The sequence below is a fragment of the Lutjanus erythropterus genome, chromosome 9, assembly GCF_056507025.1.
Source record: "Lutjanus erythropterus isolate fLutEry1 chromosome 9, fLutEry1.hap2, whole genome shotgun sequence".
Lineage (NCBI taxonomy): Eukaryota > Metazoa > Chordata > Actinopteri > Lutjaniformes > Lutjanidae > Lutjanus > Lutjanus erythropterus.
The window spans coordinates 35,356,915-35,374,361 of NC_139325.1; the positions used below are offsets into that span (position 1 = coordinate 35,356,915).

At 40.5% G+C, this 17,447-nt stretch overlaps 1 protein-coding gene across 1 annotated transcript in view; it reads left to right on the plus strand.

Moving 5' to 3' along the window:
* Nucleotides 1-12,093, plus strand: part of cpne4a (copine IVa) — a 74,283-nt gene extending 62,190 nt beyond the window's left edge. Inside the window, exons 12-16 of the mRNA XM_084727357.1 lie at nucleotides 1,558-1,612; nucleotides 2,370-2,421; nucleotides 6,105-6,238; nucleotides 7,319-7,555; nucleotides 11,146-12,093. Of these exons, the coding sequence (XP_084583483.1) occupies nucleotides 1,558-1,612; nucleotides 2,370-2,421; nucleotides 6,105-6,238; nucleotides 7,319-7,555; nucleotides 11,146-11,277 (610 nt within the window). The 3' untranslated portion in view covers nucleotides 11,278-12,093. The remainder of the gene's footprint in view (nucleotides 1-1,557; nucleotides 1,613-2,369; nucleotides 2,422-6,104; nucleotides 6,239-7,318; nucleotides 7,556-11,145) is intronic.
* The last annotated feature ends 5,354 nt before the right edge of the window (nucleotides 12,094-17,447 follow it).

Here is a 17,447-nt window from a genome sequence, read left to right on the forward strand (position 1 = left end):
TTTGTTTTTTTTAGCTGAGTCTTAAAAACCCTTCAGGCCTCACTTTCTGTCTCACACAGGCTTTTATTATTTTGCATTTTTGTAAAAGTTGAATTTTATTCTCTGCAAAGAAAGAACCCCAAAGTTAAAATGAGTTATTTAAAGGTCTGGAAAAAAAGCATTCAGAAAGATTCTCACAGATTCTGCACCAAGGCTGCACAATCTAATGACTGCTTAATTTGGATTAATTTTCTTTTTAACGTTTGGCTCCGCGTCCAGGTCTGAGTTATGATCATTTAATTGATCATGTTGCTGCAGTTTTTGCAGAATCACTCGGAGTTGATGCGTGTTGATGCGTATCGTGGTTGCGTCTGCTCCTGAGAGTCTCCAGCTGATGTTTTAATGTTTCTATCTGACACTTTTTAAAACGAGAACCCTGTGAAAGTGTTTATGTAAAGTTAGCTAACAGCTGTGTGCATGCTTACATCTCAGCAAACATTGGTCAGATGAATCATCATCGACCCACTTTGATTCTTCATCAGCCCACATCCTCCTCCTCAAACCACCACAGAACAAATGCAGATGCAGTGGGATCTAACAAGTTGGTCTGGAGGTAAATTTACTGCAGCTGGTAAGCTAGCATGAGTTAGCCGGACATGCTAACATTTGCAGCTTATGTTAGAGCAGATGATCACCACATGTGTGCTCTTGTGTTTCATCGGGACAACAATTAGTTCCAACGTAATGGAACTAGAAGACACTCGGCTTGTGGAGAAAAAAGAGCTACGATTCTCAGACGATTCTCGATGCATCAACATTTGAAGTTTTTAAGTCAGGGGCTGCTTCTCAGATTGGATGCAGAACTTGCAGTCTTGTGACCTCGTCTGCTGCTTTGATCCGGTTCTGCAGAGAGAACCCTCTCTCTCTCTTTCCTGTCACACTGGGATCCAGCAGAGCCCAGTTTGTCCCGCTCGGGACAGATTTATCTGGAATCACTGATGAGGACTTCACAGGCCGTTGAGAAGTTCAAGCATCTTGCTGCTCGTTTGTGGAGTCGATGAGAGGGTCTGTGGCTGGTGCCAAATCATCCTCGCTGGTAATTTTCTCAGCCAGTATTTTCATCAGAGGTTATGACCAGAGAGATTCAAATATGCTGGACTTCAACAGATTTTCCAAGTAAAAAAACATTACTTCCCGTAGACAGATAGTAAAAACTAACGGCATCTCAAAACTAAACAACAAAGATTATTAAAGGAGAAAAGTAAATTATATCAGCTAGGTCGTAAAAACTTAAAAAATCTTTCAAAAATCTATTGCAGTTTTAAAAGTCTTAGTCTAAGTGGATAATCTGCCTCCTTGTTGTTTTTCTCTGATACATGTATTTCTTTTGTGTGACCTGTGCAGGAAGTCATCACCTCTCAGCTTCAGACACTCCCACAGCCAATCAGACGTCATTTCTTTGCCTTGTGTTGAAGTAGCGGTGGCCTGAATGAGCTCGTTAACTCCTGCTGACAGCCAATCAGGAGCCCTCCTTCAGCCTCTCAGACTTCTCTGTGCTCTTTTCTTTTCTCCTCACAGTGACAAAATGTTCCCGGCGTTCGGCTTTGGCGCTCAGATCCCTCCCGACTACAAGGTAATTTAACCGCTCGGCTCGCCGTCTCTCCCAGCATGCTCTCTGGCAGCGGAGAGCAGAGCGTGAGGCGGACCCTGCCAGTGATTACCAGCCAGCCTCCTCCTCGTCACCCCGGGGAGCTGCTGGTTGAATTCCCATGATGCCGCCTGTTAAAAGTAGTGATTATCTCCATTCAGGTGTCGAGAAAACGCTGCATATTCACACCAGACAGTTCTGAGTACTGCAGCTCAAAGTTAAAGGGATTTTATGAAACTTTTGACATGCAACGTTTCAGCAGTGTATGTCAGCTCATGTTACATATATATATGTACAGTGTTGTTCACTCTTAAAGAGCTCACTTCACAGAGATACAGAAGCTACGAACCTGCAAACTCGTCACTTTTCAGCAAAATTCACAGCAGTTTTTAATCAAAATGAGTCATTGTCACGTGAATCGTGTAGATTCAAAAAGTTTTTTGGGGGTGAATCCTTTACTTAGGTAAAATCATTAATTCCATGATGTAAAAATACTTAATTACAAATAAAACTCCTGTATTTTAAGTCCTAAAAAGTAAAGTAACTTTACTCTTACTGTGATACCCTACTTTACTGTACTTTTACTGCCTGCCATTGGTCGCTTGTTTTAAGAGCCATTGCCACGTCCACTATCTACATTTTTAAAGTTCTCTCCTCCCTCTCCTCCCTCTCCTCTCCTGCTCTCCTCACCTCCTCACCTCCTCTCCTCCTCTCCTGTCATCTTCTCTCTCCTCCTCTGCAGGTCTCCCATGACTTTGCGGTGAATTTTAACGAGGAGAACCCGGAGTGTGCAGGTAGGTGCTTTGATTTACGGCTCTCTCGGTTATTTCATATTAAGCCTCAGAAGTGCGAGTGCAGGGAGGAAACTCTTTGATCTGAGGAAGAGTTTGATGATGATGATGAGGTCGAAGGAGGTCCGTCGATGTGAAACCTGTAATGATGGAGGAGCTGCTGACGTCTTCAGGTGACTCCAGCTCAGGTGGAGGAGGAGGCAGCCTTCCTTTATGTAAAACTTCACTCGGTCTGGATTTATGTCAGCAGCTACACTCTCATCCCGGTTTGTCACACAAGAATGTTTCTTTGTCATATTTCATGTCATGTTTCTCTCAACACAATATTCTAGTTTATGCCCTTATTCTCAAAAAGAAATTATTTCTACTGAGCTGCTAATAAAACCAAGGAAAATTAGTATTCCTCAGATTTTACATGCAGCCGTTCAAACTCTGAACTCTGATTACTCTTGCAAAAGCTGCTTACATAAAAACCTGTTGACATCTGCGTCTTTGATCATTTTTAAAAATACACTGAAGAAAGAAGATGTGTGAGTTTTGAATGTTGAAAGTTTTACTATTTTTTTGTTGAGATAATCTGCTTTTCTTGAATTTTAGAAAACTTTGAAAAAATCAAATTTTGATGCGAACAAGCATCCATAACTTGAGTGTGAACGCCTGCATTTACACGGGAATATTCACTGTATACAGCTCAGAAGGAATATTGTCTTTTTCAGAGTTAACTTAGTCGTTGACCTCCATCATCCACCAACACTGAAAACAGGTCACACAATAAAAAGTAAGAGACGAGGGTACAGGCTCATTAAACAGTCAAAATTAATTTCATGAATTATTCATAAACAAAACATAATTAGGTAAACCTTTGCTTGATAATCATGCTGATAATAATAATAATAAAAAAAAAACAGTCCTAAAAAAAGGATGAAAGGATTGTCTCCCCTCTGTTTCTCAAACAGAAAAAGCCTTGTCTTTTTTTTTTAAATGTTGTAAATCAGTTGCAGTTTGGTTTGCTTTAGGCACCAAAACTACTCGGCTGTAACCGAACTGGAACCTGTCAGTTCATTTAGTTCAGCAGGTGCAGAACAAAATATCTCGACCTACAACCAACATTTCAGTGGTTTTGTTTCTGAGCATCTCAACTTGCTGATGTTTATATGCTAATAAAATAAAATTGGTATTTTAAATATTAAAGGCAATATGGAGCACATGGACGTGTGCCTGCACGCTATTTATTAACTAGTGATCAATCTGGACATAATTTTTCCTCTAATTGATTGTTTGATTGATAAAATATCAGAAAATTGTGAAAAATGAATCCTGTCAGAATCTTGTGTACTGTACGCTCCACCTGTTTTCACATGTTTGAACCTATTTTTCAACAAGTGATCAATCTGGCAATAATTTTCCCATTAATTGATTATCTTTTTGGTCCATAAAACGTTACAAAATGTTGATCAGTTTTTCTAAAAGTCCAGGATGATGTAAAATATTAAATACCATCAAATCTTTTCTGATAAAATGTAACACTGATTAATTCATTTTAATGCATTTTCACACTATCAGCAGTATCTTTGCATAAAAACTAAATTATAACTGTCATTATGTGCAAACACTTTCTGACTTATATTCAATGAAACGCAAGACAAAGACAACTTTTCCAAACCAGTAAACTTCTGTAAATATACATTCATTCTGAATTTGCCTGCCTCCTGTTTTTACTGAAGTTTTACACAGACTTTCTGGAGTCAGGCTTGTAAGCATCCTAATCAACACTTATTCACGTCCACAGTGAAGAAAAAAGGAAATACATCAAAAGAAAAAGGGCCCAAAACAGAGAAATTAAAAAAAAAACCTAAATCCAGCTGCACCCAGAGGATTTTATTCTCCAGTATTAAAAGTCAGAGTATTTCACAGCCTCTGGGAAAATATTCTTTAATCCTCGAAAACATTCTACATCTTTTCACAGTTTTATTCAACAGCTTCATCTCTTTTTCAACACAACCAGCTTATAAAGAATAAAAAGGGCCGAGGTAATTAAAGTTCTCCTTGCGTCAGTCATGATCACCGGCTGTGGATTGATCGTATTGATCAGTGCTGAGCTCTGATCAGCTGATGGCCCCTCAGTCTGTGTCCTGACCTGCACAAGTCAAACTTTAACACACAGAACATTTAACCCAGAGGCTTCATTCAGCTGAAGGCTGCTGGTCACACTGGACCCACGAGCTCAAACTCTCCAACAAGATGTTGTAACAAGATACAACATGAGACTTGTAGCTGTTGGAGGGATATTTTCTCCTCTTTTCTGATCCAGTCCCCCACCCCTCCCACACACACACACACACACACACACACACACACACACACACACACACACACACACACACACACACACACACAGTGGTCTGTCCCTGTCTCTGTTTAATGGGTCAGGGAGAGCGACAGACTCTGTTTAGCTGAAGGTCTCTCGCCCTCTCAGGTGCTAAAGGTCATTGATCAGCTCAGAGAGACACTCACACACACTCTTAATTAAGACTCTGTGTGTGTGTGTGTGTGTGTGTGTGTGTGTGTGTGTGTGTGTGTGTGTGTGTGTGTGTTGTTCTCGGCGACCTTCAGATGTTAAATCACAACACTGCTGCCTCCGGGCATGCTGGGACGCCTCTAAACACATCCAGAGAGTGAACTTGAGTCTGCAGAGTCTTTTTGTTTGAGGAACAATTTTCTCTGCCTGAAAGGATGTAACGTTCAGGAACCTGATGAACAAAACAGTGAACTTTTAAAGCTTCTGGAAAATCCACAATAGCTGTATAATAACAATGTAACTGAGGGTCAGAGGTGCATTATACTGAGCAACTAAAAAGTTTGATTTAGGCGTGCTTGTTCTCGGATATTTAAAACGAGAATTATGCCGTTAATTCCTCAAACCTACTTCTGCCTTGATCCCTGGCAGGTAACATTAATTCAGACCTGAACAAAGGTTATTGTGTGACTTAAGTTACACAATATCATAAAAAACTAACTGATCAAGGCAGCAGTAGACCAGCAGCTCCTGTGTCCTGTGAGGTAAAATCACTAAATTTCTGTTGGAGCCTGACCTGTCAGGTGAGATCAGCACTTTACTCCAAAAATTACAGCCATCTTTGTTATAAAAAGTTATGCACCTCCCTGCTATTTTTTTTTTTTTTTGTGTTGTTGTCTCTTCTGATTGGCCGGCAGGTGTGCGTTCAAACCATTTAATGCACTCATAGTTCGGCTCAAGTTTAACCACCGTTCAAAATTCATCCACTACCGAACTTATCAGCACAGCAACATTAAAGAATCCAGCTGTCAAAGCTGAGAACAAGCTGAAAGAACAACTGAAGAACGGTACAAATAACTGACACAACAGAGGAAGTGAGGGATGAAATTAATATGAAAAAGGAAACAAAATGAGCAGTTAATATACTTCATGCTGTTCCATTTTAATTCATATTTTGTAGTCTGGTCTTACTTGTAAATAACATATAAGTAATAAACATATATTATCAAATAAAGTAAATATTAACAAATAAAAGAGAAGCATAGACGCTGCTGGTGAAAATGTTCTTATAGTGTTCACTTCAACTGATTCTCAGAATTTGAGATGTTTGGATTGTTCTTGGTTTCAGTCCAAGCAGATCAGATGTGTTTGTTTTTTTGTGTCCTGTCAGGTATCCAGGGTGTGGTGGAGGCCTACCAGGCCTGCCTCCCCAAGCTGCAGCTCTACGGTCCCACCAACATCGCCCCCATCATCCAGAAGGTCGCCAACTCCGCCTCACAGGAGGTCCACACCAAAGAGGCCATGGTGAGAAACCAGATAGTGAATGCAGATAAATATATCTCCTGCTTTCTTTCTGAAACTGAAACTGAAAATCTTTGGGTTGTGGACAAAACAAGACGTCATCTTGGGATTTGGAATAAACTAATAGACATTTTTCACCATTTTCTTTCAAACATCGACAGATTAATCAATAATGAAAATAATATCTAGTTGCAGTTAATTTCTCATTATTCCACCACAATGACAAACACACTGTTAGATAAACCAATAAAGACATCTTAAGATAAATTTAAAGTGGAAATTTAGATATTTATGTGTGTTTTAGGCTGCTGACGGTATAATCAGTTGGATGTTGCAAACAATTATTAGCAAGTGAGCACTTACAAATATTTGTTAACCTTAATAAATATTGTTCAAACTTCAGATCCAAAACTCCCAAAATGCAGTTAACTGTTAAGAAGTGCACAGTGAAGTAGGTGGGTAAGTTAGTTGACCTAAATATATGTGTTTATAATGTTATTATAAACAGTCATAAGGAACTCACAAGATTTTTATTAAGATTCTCACGCAGTTTATAAACTTTTGACAAGTCTCTTACAAGATGCTTATAAATGTCTTATAATCTACCAATAAACATGTTTATTATGCTATTATTAACACTTACATACTCTTATGACACAAATGTTAATAAGCATCTTATAAATGCTTTATTATCGATAAACTAACACTTGCAAGCACTTTAATATTGAGTATTACCATATAAACTCTTAATGAACAGAGTCAGATGTGAAAATATTCTGGCTCTACATGGTGTTTCTCCTCGCTGCTTCTCTGATGTCTGACCTCCTCTTGCTCCTCTCCTGATGTTTTCACATCCAACTCAGAGAATTTAGAGTTTATTTCAACCAACTGTGATTTTTGAAACTGAATCAGATTTTGTTTCTGTTCAGTTTGAATAAAGATGACAATGATTAAATGAGAAAAGGAGTCTGGTTTGTTTGGTGAGAGAAATACAACATGTGCATCCACAAAAGTCTTAACTGAGTAGACGAGTGAAGTGTGGAGAAAAGTCTGCTGACAGTTTTTCTATTCTCCGTCTCGCAGCAATACTTCATCCTGCTGATCCTGACAGACGGCGTCATCACCGACATGGCCGACACGCGGGAGGCCATTGTCCAGGCCTCCCACCTCCCCATGTCGGTCATCATCGTCGGGATCGGGAACGCCGATTTCAGCGACATGCAGATGCTGGATGGCGACGACGGGATCCTCCGCTCGCCCAAAGGAGAGCCTGTCCTCCGAGACATCGTCCAGTTCGTCCCCTTCCGCAACTTCAAACACGTGAGTCTATCAGATGGACTTCCAGTGAAATAATAAAAGTTCAACACAGACGTACTTTAACTGAAGAAGAGTGAGGTTCTCTGTTCCTGTCTGTATAGAGGAGTTCCTCAAGGCATGATTTTAGATCCTCTATTTTTCCTTATGTACAATGTTCGTTCTGGATGTATTGTGCAGAGATAGAGTATTTGTTTCCAGAAGTGGGAGGTAACTAAGTACAAATATGTTCTTTACATGACAACTTTTTACTGTGACTCCCTACACAAATATCTGTACTTTATACTCCTTACATTTTCAAAACAGGTTTGTTATTTTTATTTATTTATTTATTTATTTTACGTTGTTGCAAACCACCTTCCCGCCATCAAGAATAAATGGAAGGGACAACGACATAAAAGAAAAAATGATTCCTTGATGTGCAGATCAAAGATCAAGCACGACAAGACGGAAAAGACGTAACAAGACAAAAAACAACGTAACGAAACAAAAAACAATGTAATAGAAGCAACAAGAAAAAAAGACACATCAGAACGAAAGACAATGTAAAACATGCAATAAGATGAAAAATGACGTAAAAGACACAAGAAGAAAAGGTACAAGAAGACGTAACGACATGTCTTCTTAAAGTTTTACTGCTGTTTTGTTTTTTTGTCGTGTACCTTTTGTGTTTCCTGTTTTGTTAGCAGGAGGATCAGTAAACCCAGACTTCAGTGACGAGTGCTGCTTTATAGAACGTTGCACTAAAAGAACCGCAGGAATCAGGATGTTTGTGGAACTGTAACATGGCTGGAAATCTTGGAGGCCAATTGGAGCCAATCGGTGCAACCATCCCCAAAAGTCACCTGTGATGATGATGGTGCAGATTACATCCTAGATCAGATCTTAAAATACAGCTTTACATGAAGGCTTTCACCAGGTTCCACCTCTGTTTGTACTTTATATTTTAAGGTTTTTAATTTCTTTATCCTCATGTGATCCTAATTTTGCTTTGTTCCTCTGACTAGAGGTTTTTTATTTGTTGTAAATCACTTGTTGTTTGCTGTGTAAATTAAGTTGTTATTACAGTCACATTTCACTGCTCACGGTCTTTGTTGTCCAGGAGCTGAAAAACCTCTAAATATGGGCACCAGATGGTGTGTTAATTTGGAAGATCTCCGCTTGGTGGAAAATTATACAGTGTGTATATATAACTTAGTGTGACCCTATAATAACTGTGGATTACTGTGAAGTGTAATGAAAGCAATAAGCCAAGAACAGAAGAGTAGAACGAGTGTTTTGAATAAGGACCAGAGCATATTGGAAGTGGAGGAGGACGAGATGAGAGAGTGTGAAGTTATTGAAGAAATGAGTTTTCACCCTTTAAGATGGAAGATGGAGTGGCAATCTGCCAACCAATCTGAAGTGGGAAATTTTTTATTTCTCTCAAATGAATTTTCGGTCTTTAACAAGACTGAAGGTTACAGACTGTAAAGTACAGTGGAGATTAATCTACCCGGTTTGGACTCATTTTTAAAGGCGCTGGATATATTTTTTCCTCCCGGGTTTAATCTCTGTGATGAATGAGAGTTTCTGTCTTCGGCCCAAAAGGAGGCTACTTTCATTTGACGGCAGCTGAACGAGGCAGAGACGAGCAGCTCTGACTGACGCTCCTTCAGACAATTACAGCCGCTGTTTCTCCCAAAAAGAAAAGAGAAGAGAAGCAGAATTCAGGTCATAAAACAGTTTTAGTCCACCTTGTATAATACGGGATAAAAATGTGTGTACCACATAATCTTTAGTATATTATGCATGCATATGTGCATATATTTGAGGGTCTATGAGGGGCTTAGTCCATGTATTATTTATTTTTGCCAATTGCTACTAATTGTGCATACATTCCTGCTGATTTTTTTTAATGATCTAGTTTGATTTCCCTCGAGATAGCCACTGATTTCAGCTTTCAACTAGAATAAACCTGCCACAGGGACTTGCTGCAGATACGTAGTCAATTTTATTTATTTTATGTCCGAGTCACATCATCGTTCTGTCTCATTGTGAGCAAAAATCATTTCAGAGCTCTCCGGAGAACTGCAGCCAAAAGCATTAACACTAATGAGTGTAGTCTCGTATTGCCAGACCTATTGTTAGATTTTGCTGGAGAGAGAGTCCACACATTATTATTTTTGATGCACATTATCATTCTCATACAAGGGGAAAAAAATGAGACTCCCTAAAAACTTGGCTGAAGACTTTTCCTCCTGGTGTGTTGTTGTGGTTGTGACCAGAGCTCTTCTTGGTAGTGATGTACTAAATGTCATCTCATGGTAAACGTACTTCCTGTGTTGTGGCTGAATCTCCCCCAACAGTATTTGCCAGTAGTCTTGCTTTTGTTATGAGGAGTGTAAGTGGAAAAGTAAGCAGGCCTGTGGGAATCCTCTTGTGGGTCAGTTTTTTGCCACTTATCTGGCTTGTTGTGACAGCAGACTAACCGTGTGTTCACATTAATGGCAACACAGCTACAGAAAGACAAAAGTTGGCCAGCTCAACTTTGACTTCTGTTCACAAGTGTTAGACATCAGTTTCTGGCTTCATGTTGCCAGCTTCTATTGAAAATGACTTGTATCATGATGCCTTGTTGCTGGTAGTCTGAACATACCATGAGGTCGTCCAGACAGCCCTCTCAACAACCATAACCCTAACCCTTTCAACAAGAGGGAGCAGCTGGTCTTCTCTGAGCTCCTTCCAGATGTCTGAGATCATCACCTCTAAGGCTGAGCAAAGACAATCTGTGAAGAAAACTAATTGAAGCTACAACCTCAAGCAATTTGTTTGGATTATTATTACCCAAAGTTCATGCTGATAGTTGAGGACTGGAACGTTCATTAATCAGTGAATCAAGAGCTCAAGGTTCCTCTTCATCAGGAAAGTTCAGCACCTGCATCACTGCCAACGCTGCACCAATCCATCCCATGTTCCATGTTCCTTCACTCATGAACATCCATCCATCCGTCAGTCCGTCCGTCAGTCCGTCCGTCCGTCTATCAATCCATTAACTGACTGTGCTTAGAGAACCAGCGGAGGGAGACGTCAGAATGCCAAACTACTCCAACTGACTCCTTTCAACAAGAAGGAGCAGCGGATCTCCTCCAAAGTCCTTCCAGATGTCTGAGATCCAAACCCCCAAGGCTGAGACATACACAGAGTTTCAGAAAGCAGTTCCTGTTCCTGTTCATTACTATATGACAATAAGATAACTTCAGCCCACCCCAAAAAGTTGTTGAAACATTCACTTCATGGATCTCCGAACACTTCAACTCTGTATTTTGATTTTCATGGTATGAAGTAATGAACTGAAACCGATGGCTGTCTGGAAGGAAGGAAGTCAATCTAAAACTTGATGGATGATGAAAAATGAATTAAAATGTTAAGTAAAGGTGATTCATAGTAAATTGGCTGTAACGGCCATAATAGTCCTTTAAATAAGAACCTGCAATGTTCTTTCTCATGCCAGCAGTAGTCTGCTAAAACATGAACACTTTGATGTGCAGCTGGTGTTTGTCTGAACTGCATGAAGAGTATGTTTGATTTTTCCTCCGTCTCCTCCTTTTCTTCAGGCGTCTCCAGCTGCTCTGGCTAAGAGCGTGCTAGCAGAGGTGCCCAACCAGGTGGTTGACTACTACAACAGCAAGGGCATTAAGCCCAAAGTGCCCAGTGAGTACCAGTCTTCCAGGCAGTTCGGCCCCTGAGCACCGCAGACACAGCTGCCCCCGGACGGCACAACTTCTCCTGGACTGAGAAAAATGTTTACTGTCTTTTGTTCTTTATTGATGTGGATGTTAAAGGTGCTACGTGCAGCATTTGACCATGAAGCAGTGGCTTATTTTAGAAGTTAGTGTGATCACTGTAGACAGATGAGGCCAGCAACAAGCCTGTCAGCCTCTACACTGTGTTTTACATTGGGAGGAATTTTACAGTTTGGACTTACAGGAAGTTTTTCTGGATTGCTTTATGGCACAAAACTAGTAGTAGAACAGAGTAGAGAAGTGTGAAGCTGCTCGACACAGAGGTGTTTTTTAGGATGCTCTGAAGGGGGCCACGTCAGATAGCTTCATATATTTATATCTTTGATGCTTGTTGCACACACTGGATATGCAATAACAGACAGAACGAGCGGGGAAAGCCGAGCAGCTGAGGTGTGTTTATCCAAAGAGTGATGCTTTTCAGAAGTATCAACAAAGACAGCAGCAGTTTGCCAACTTTCAGTCATGAGTCATGAAGCTGCCAGTATGTGGACTTGCATAGGAAACTTCAGCCGAGGGTGTTTAGATGCACACTGAACAAAGGCAATGTGTTTGACCTTTTAGTATTCCCCAACACAGAGGAACAGAAGTCGTCTTGACAAGTGAATCGTCCGATATAACCCGTTTTTCAGACCTGAGATCAGGGGCAGTCTTATTGTATATGATCTAATGTGACAGTCAACAATTACTATATTTGTACATATCCTTCAAGTTAAGATCCAAGTCCTCATCACCACAACAAAATCAGATATTAGTAGCTATTAATAGTGATGTAGCATTACTTTTGATATGCTTTTAAGAATTCTAGATAATGTTAGTGTTTATCTTTTTTTTGCATTAGTATTTACAATAACAGCTGGGTCACATCAGCATTTCTGACCACAACATTTCAGATTAAAATCATTACCTTTCAGTGGAACTGGATTTGATTACAGAGACAAACTAAATCTCTACAGAGCTTTTGCATAGATTTGAAACACAGTCCAAATCACACAGGGCTCTTTATCAGTGGTATTGCATACTGAATAAAATGTGTGAACTTTTTTATCCAGATAGTGACCAAACCAGCTAGGCTGCTAACCAGAGGCTAACTGTCAGCTAGTCAGCAAGTCAATCAACTAGTCAACTATTTTGGCTAGCTAGCATGTGTATCAAACACAGGATAAGGCATTGCTGCTCAGCCTTTCTTCCAGTTTTGCCCCAGTGGCCGCAGCCTTGCAGCAAAAGGCATTTTTATAAGCCACCATTATAAAAGAGATGTCTTTAAAAATGTTGACAGTACACCTCGAAGTGACTTAAAATCTGTGATGTCATTACAACGTAAAGTATTGGACGAGCAGGAACTTGTGGGCGGGGCCAGTGGGAGAAACACTACTGTGAATATTTAGTGGGACACATACCTCAGAATTAAACCCGGAAGCTAGAAACCTTTTTTTCATATGCGCCAGGTGAGCAATTCCTATTGGATAGGCGCCATCTTATAGGCGTCTTTCATCCTGTGTTTACATCATGGATGCAGCACGTTCACCAGCCACAGCTGCTCGCCAACAAGGCCTGGAAATAGTCACTACGAAAGTTTTACCAAAGTTCCAGCACTGCCCATTTAACATGAACTCTCAACTGGATGTTGTGGTGCCACTTTCTGGTGTGACCAGACACAAACACCCACCATCTTGAGTTGCTGAGTGAGACAAAGGCTCCCAGGTCGTAATAATTTGCTATCATGGATTTCACACTACATGGACACATCATAGGAAGCAGAGGCTCATGGGTAATGAAGAATAGTCATAGAAATAGTACCAGTGATGTGAGAAAGAGCTACATCTCATCTCTGTCGTGGTCCAGTTTAGACTCCATGTATAAAAATGCTAACTGTAGCACCTTTAGCATCCGTTGTGCATGCAGGCCTTACAGAGGCTGAGCTGATTGTAACATTCAGGAGTGTTTTAAAGGATGTGAAAAGCACACAAACTCACAACACTGACCAATCCAAACGCTGCTTCCCTGCAGACAGCATGACGGGTGGGGAAACAGTCGATGACGGAATGTATGAACCCCCCCTCCTCCCCCCCTCTGGTTTGTTTTTATAAGAGTTTATTGAGATTTTGCTAAATTTCGTAAGGTTCGTATGTTGTAAAGCATTTTGGATCTCTGCCAGATGAACAAGCAAGCTGCCTTCACAGACGTCTGCATCCTCTACTGTTTTTTTCTAAAGGCGAGGCAGATGCATGAACTGTTGTTTTGCATGCAAATCTCCATGCAGGACTCCTCAGTCCTTGTGGTTTCTGTTTCCTGGTAGTGAATAATATGAGTAATAATGACGTTTACAATGTACCCGATGATGGGGCTGTTCTACTCTCAAGCATGTTCACATGTAAATGAAAATGTGTGAGTAGATATAAAAGCACAACAAGTATCTTTGGAGAGTTTAATAGATTATGGTGATAGATTTTGGTTAATTTGTGCCACAACACCTGCCCACCTCTCTTGTTTGCCTTTGAACAACTGATTCACTTTCTTCTTTTGTAAACTGGATTTTCTTTTACTGTTGTAATTGGAACAGTTATATGTCACATCTGGACCTTAAAAGGGTATAACCAGACTTTTTGCACGTTTAAGTCTATAATTCTTTTGTTAAATGAAGACATTTCCCGTCAGTTTTAGAAGATTCTCAACTCCCCAAAATAGAGCAGGTTGTTCAGGTCAGGATCAGATTTCACAACCCCTCCATTCAATAAAATTCCACCACTGATCCAGGTTCCTGTGGCATCAGGACAAGCGAGGTAGTTTAGACGTCATTCTTCCTAGTTGTATGCGAATATTCTCTGTCATCCAGTTCATAGTGTATCTAGAAGTGCTAAGTCAAAAGCAGCTAACTGGGCTGCTCCCAGGCAGCCTTAGAGCGCCCACCAGTACAAAAGTAGAAGATTTTCCAAAACTTATCTCAGTCCCTCTCAATGGCACTGTGCAAAGTCATCTAGAAATACACAGTTACATCCCTCAGTAATAGAAAGAGGATCCCGAGGCATTCCTTGGTCAGTCTGAATTAGTGATTCAAGTTCTGGGTTTGCCCTTGGTTCTCCTTCTGGTAGGAGCTCAAACCAGGAGGGAAACACAGTGGAGATAATTCATCCTGTATTTTTCTTGTCAGTGTAAACCTCCCAAGATTCTGCAGTTTAAGTCAGGATGAAATTCCACAATTCATCCATCCATTTTTGACCATCAAGGTAGTCTAAAAACCCTCTGCAGTTACATCCTCCAGCTCTTCCTTGGTGATCCCAAGGTATTCCTTGGTCAGATGGGATTAGTAATGCATGTGTTGTCTCATTCTTTCAGTCATTACCTAAAGCAGTGTTTCTCAACCCTGGTCTTCAAGTACCACTGTCCTGCATGTTTTAGATATTTCCCTGCTCAAACACACCTGATTCAAATGATTAGGTTGTTATCAGGCTTCTGCAGAGGCTTGATGACAAGCTGATCATTTGAATCAGGTGTGTTGGAGCAGGGAAACATCTAAAACATGCAGGGCAGGGGTACTTCAGGACCAGGGCTGAGAAACACTGACCTAAAGGTTGTGAACACAGCTGAGGGTAGGAATGTAGATACATGGTAAACATCAGGAGCTTTCCCTTCAGGCTCAGCTCACTCTTCACCCTGACAGGTCAATACACCGTTCACATTAGAGATGATGTTGCACCAAACTGCCAGTCAACCATCCATTCATTCGTTTCCCTCTTATATAGATCAGGGTCATGGTGGCATCAGGCTATGCAAAGTTGTCCTTCTCCCCAACCACGTGCTTTAAGACCTCTTTGGAGGATCCTGAGGCGTTCCCAGGCCAGATGAGATAAATAATCCCTCAAGTGTATTCTGGGTCTGCCCCAGAGTCTCATAATGCCCAGAAGACCTTAACAGGGAGGAACCACCTCAACAGGTTCCTTCCAGTGCAAAGGAGGTGGAGACATTTCTAGTTCGAGCTCCTTCTAGATGCCTTAACTCCTCACCCAATATGCTGCAAATTGCAGCTGAGACTCTTTTGTTTTCAATCTCATTCTCTAAAAGTCACCACCCAGAACTTACAACCAAAGGTTAGGGGTGAAATGTAGACTGGTGAGTGGAGCTTCATTGTCAGCCTCAGCTTCCTCCACAAATGGAAGGAAATCCATCTGTCATCTTGTGTTTCATCGTACATCTTAAGATACTTGAACTCCTTCACTTTGGGCAGTGTTCCACTCCCAACCTGAAGGGACAATCCCACTATTTTCTGGATATACTCATGATGACAATAAGCGTTGGCAACAGTTCTCATTTTACTGAGGTGGTATTTTGCGGTGGACAACCTCATGACAGCTACTAAACCCGAGGTCTGTTACTTTAACCCTTGCTACTGCGTATTGGACAGGCAGTGTCATGTGATAAATAACACCACCGTTTTTTATGTTTGTATTTTCAGTTGATTTCATGTGTTTAAACTACAGAAACTCCTTAAAACAAAGAGAGAATTTTATTACATTACAGCTGTCATTTCAGGAACCTTCTTGATGCACTTTTTTTTTTGACATGTTGCATGTTGCAGATATGGAACAAAAATTATTTCCAACAACTAACACAGTTTGACTTGTTTTTGACTTGTTTGTGTTTTGTTGAACAAAGAGAGAAGGTGGAGATGGAGGACAGGTGTTGGGACACATGACTTATCGTTGTGTTAACATGCAGTATTGTGTGCAAAACAATAAAAAACTGACTTATGATAATAAAAAGTTTTATCAGTAACCTCTGAGTGTGTCGATGTATTATTAGAGGTTGTTTTATAGCAAACAGCAAAATTCATAAATCACTCATTTTCTATCAAGGAGTCAGAAAAACTTTGAATTTTTTCACTTTTACTTTTAGAATCATAGTTTTTTTTTTATTATTCCAGTTGGTTACAGGAAGACTGGTTTGATTTTGATAAATTGAAAAGAATTTGGTTGTTTTACATCAGAGAATTATTTCCAAACATGAAAAAGACTGTTGGTCGCAGTGTGAGTGTGTTGTTTGCTCTTTAACCCTGTGAGAGTAAAGGAGAAAATGAAGGAGGATCTCCCAGCTGTCCCAACATCCTCAGTGTAGTTCCCAAACAACAGCAGCAGCAATTAAACCTCTCAGCTGTTTCATCGGAGGCGTGACGGGTTCAAGAAGAGGAGGAGACGGATGAAAGGAGGCCATTAACTCTGTCAAGAAGACAAAAGATTCACGGAGAGACGCTGCACCAACTCGAACACAGTACGAGTGAACACAACAAGACGAAGGGTTAGTGAGAAGGACATGAGTCAGAGTCTTTAAACATCTCAGTCTGAGCACAGGACAGTTTATCTTCAATAAATCATCAATACATTGATTCCGATTTATCACCAAATATGTCAGTATGGTTCAAATTAACCATAGATGATAACAGGAAGAAGAAATCTGATCATTGATGACAGGATCATTTTCTGTCGTACATTCAGGCCTGCCAGGTCCACATTATTCCTGCAGAACTGGAAAACTTTTGAAGTGTTGCCAAGTTTTGTCCGCTGGTTCTGTGGACCTATTTTGCATGCAAATTACAATAATCATATCTATAAATACACACATCACATGCACAGCCACGTAAACACACACAATTACACTGTGCCTACACTCTCTTCTTCTTGCGCTGGTTTTGTCACACAGACCTGGAAACCCTGATTACAGTTGACCCTTCAAGCTCCGCCTTCCTTAGTTACTGTTGCTATGTCTGTCTAGCCTTCCATTCTCGCCCTGCACATATCGTCCATGTCAATGCTACTGGTCACCCTTTATGTCTGCCCGTGGGTTTTACAATTATGTAATTGTTATGATAAAACAGATAACGTCATCTGACCTACTGTCTGTCGTGATGTAGCTGCTTTAAATGAGACTTAAAGTTTCTCTGGACTGACACTCAACATTATATTAAATTAAACCTGTGGGAGTGGCCAAATTAGCTGTGCCCTCGCTCATTTCTACACTACTCTAATCTTATGTCCCTCCCACCTGGAAATAATGTATAAGAAGCATTTCTCTCTTTATGAAAGCTACACCAGCAGCTGTCCGACCAGATTCTCATTGAGCAT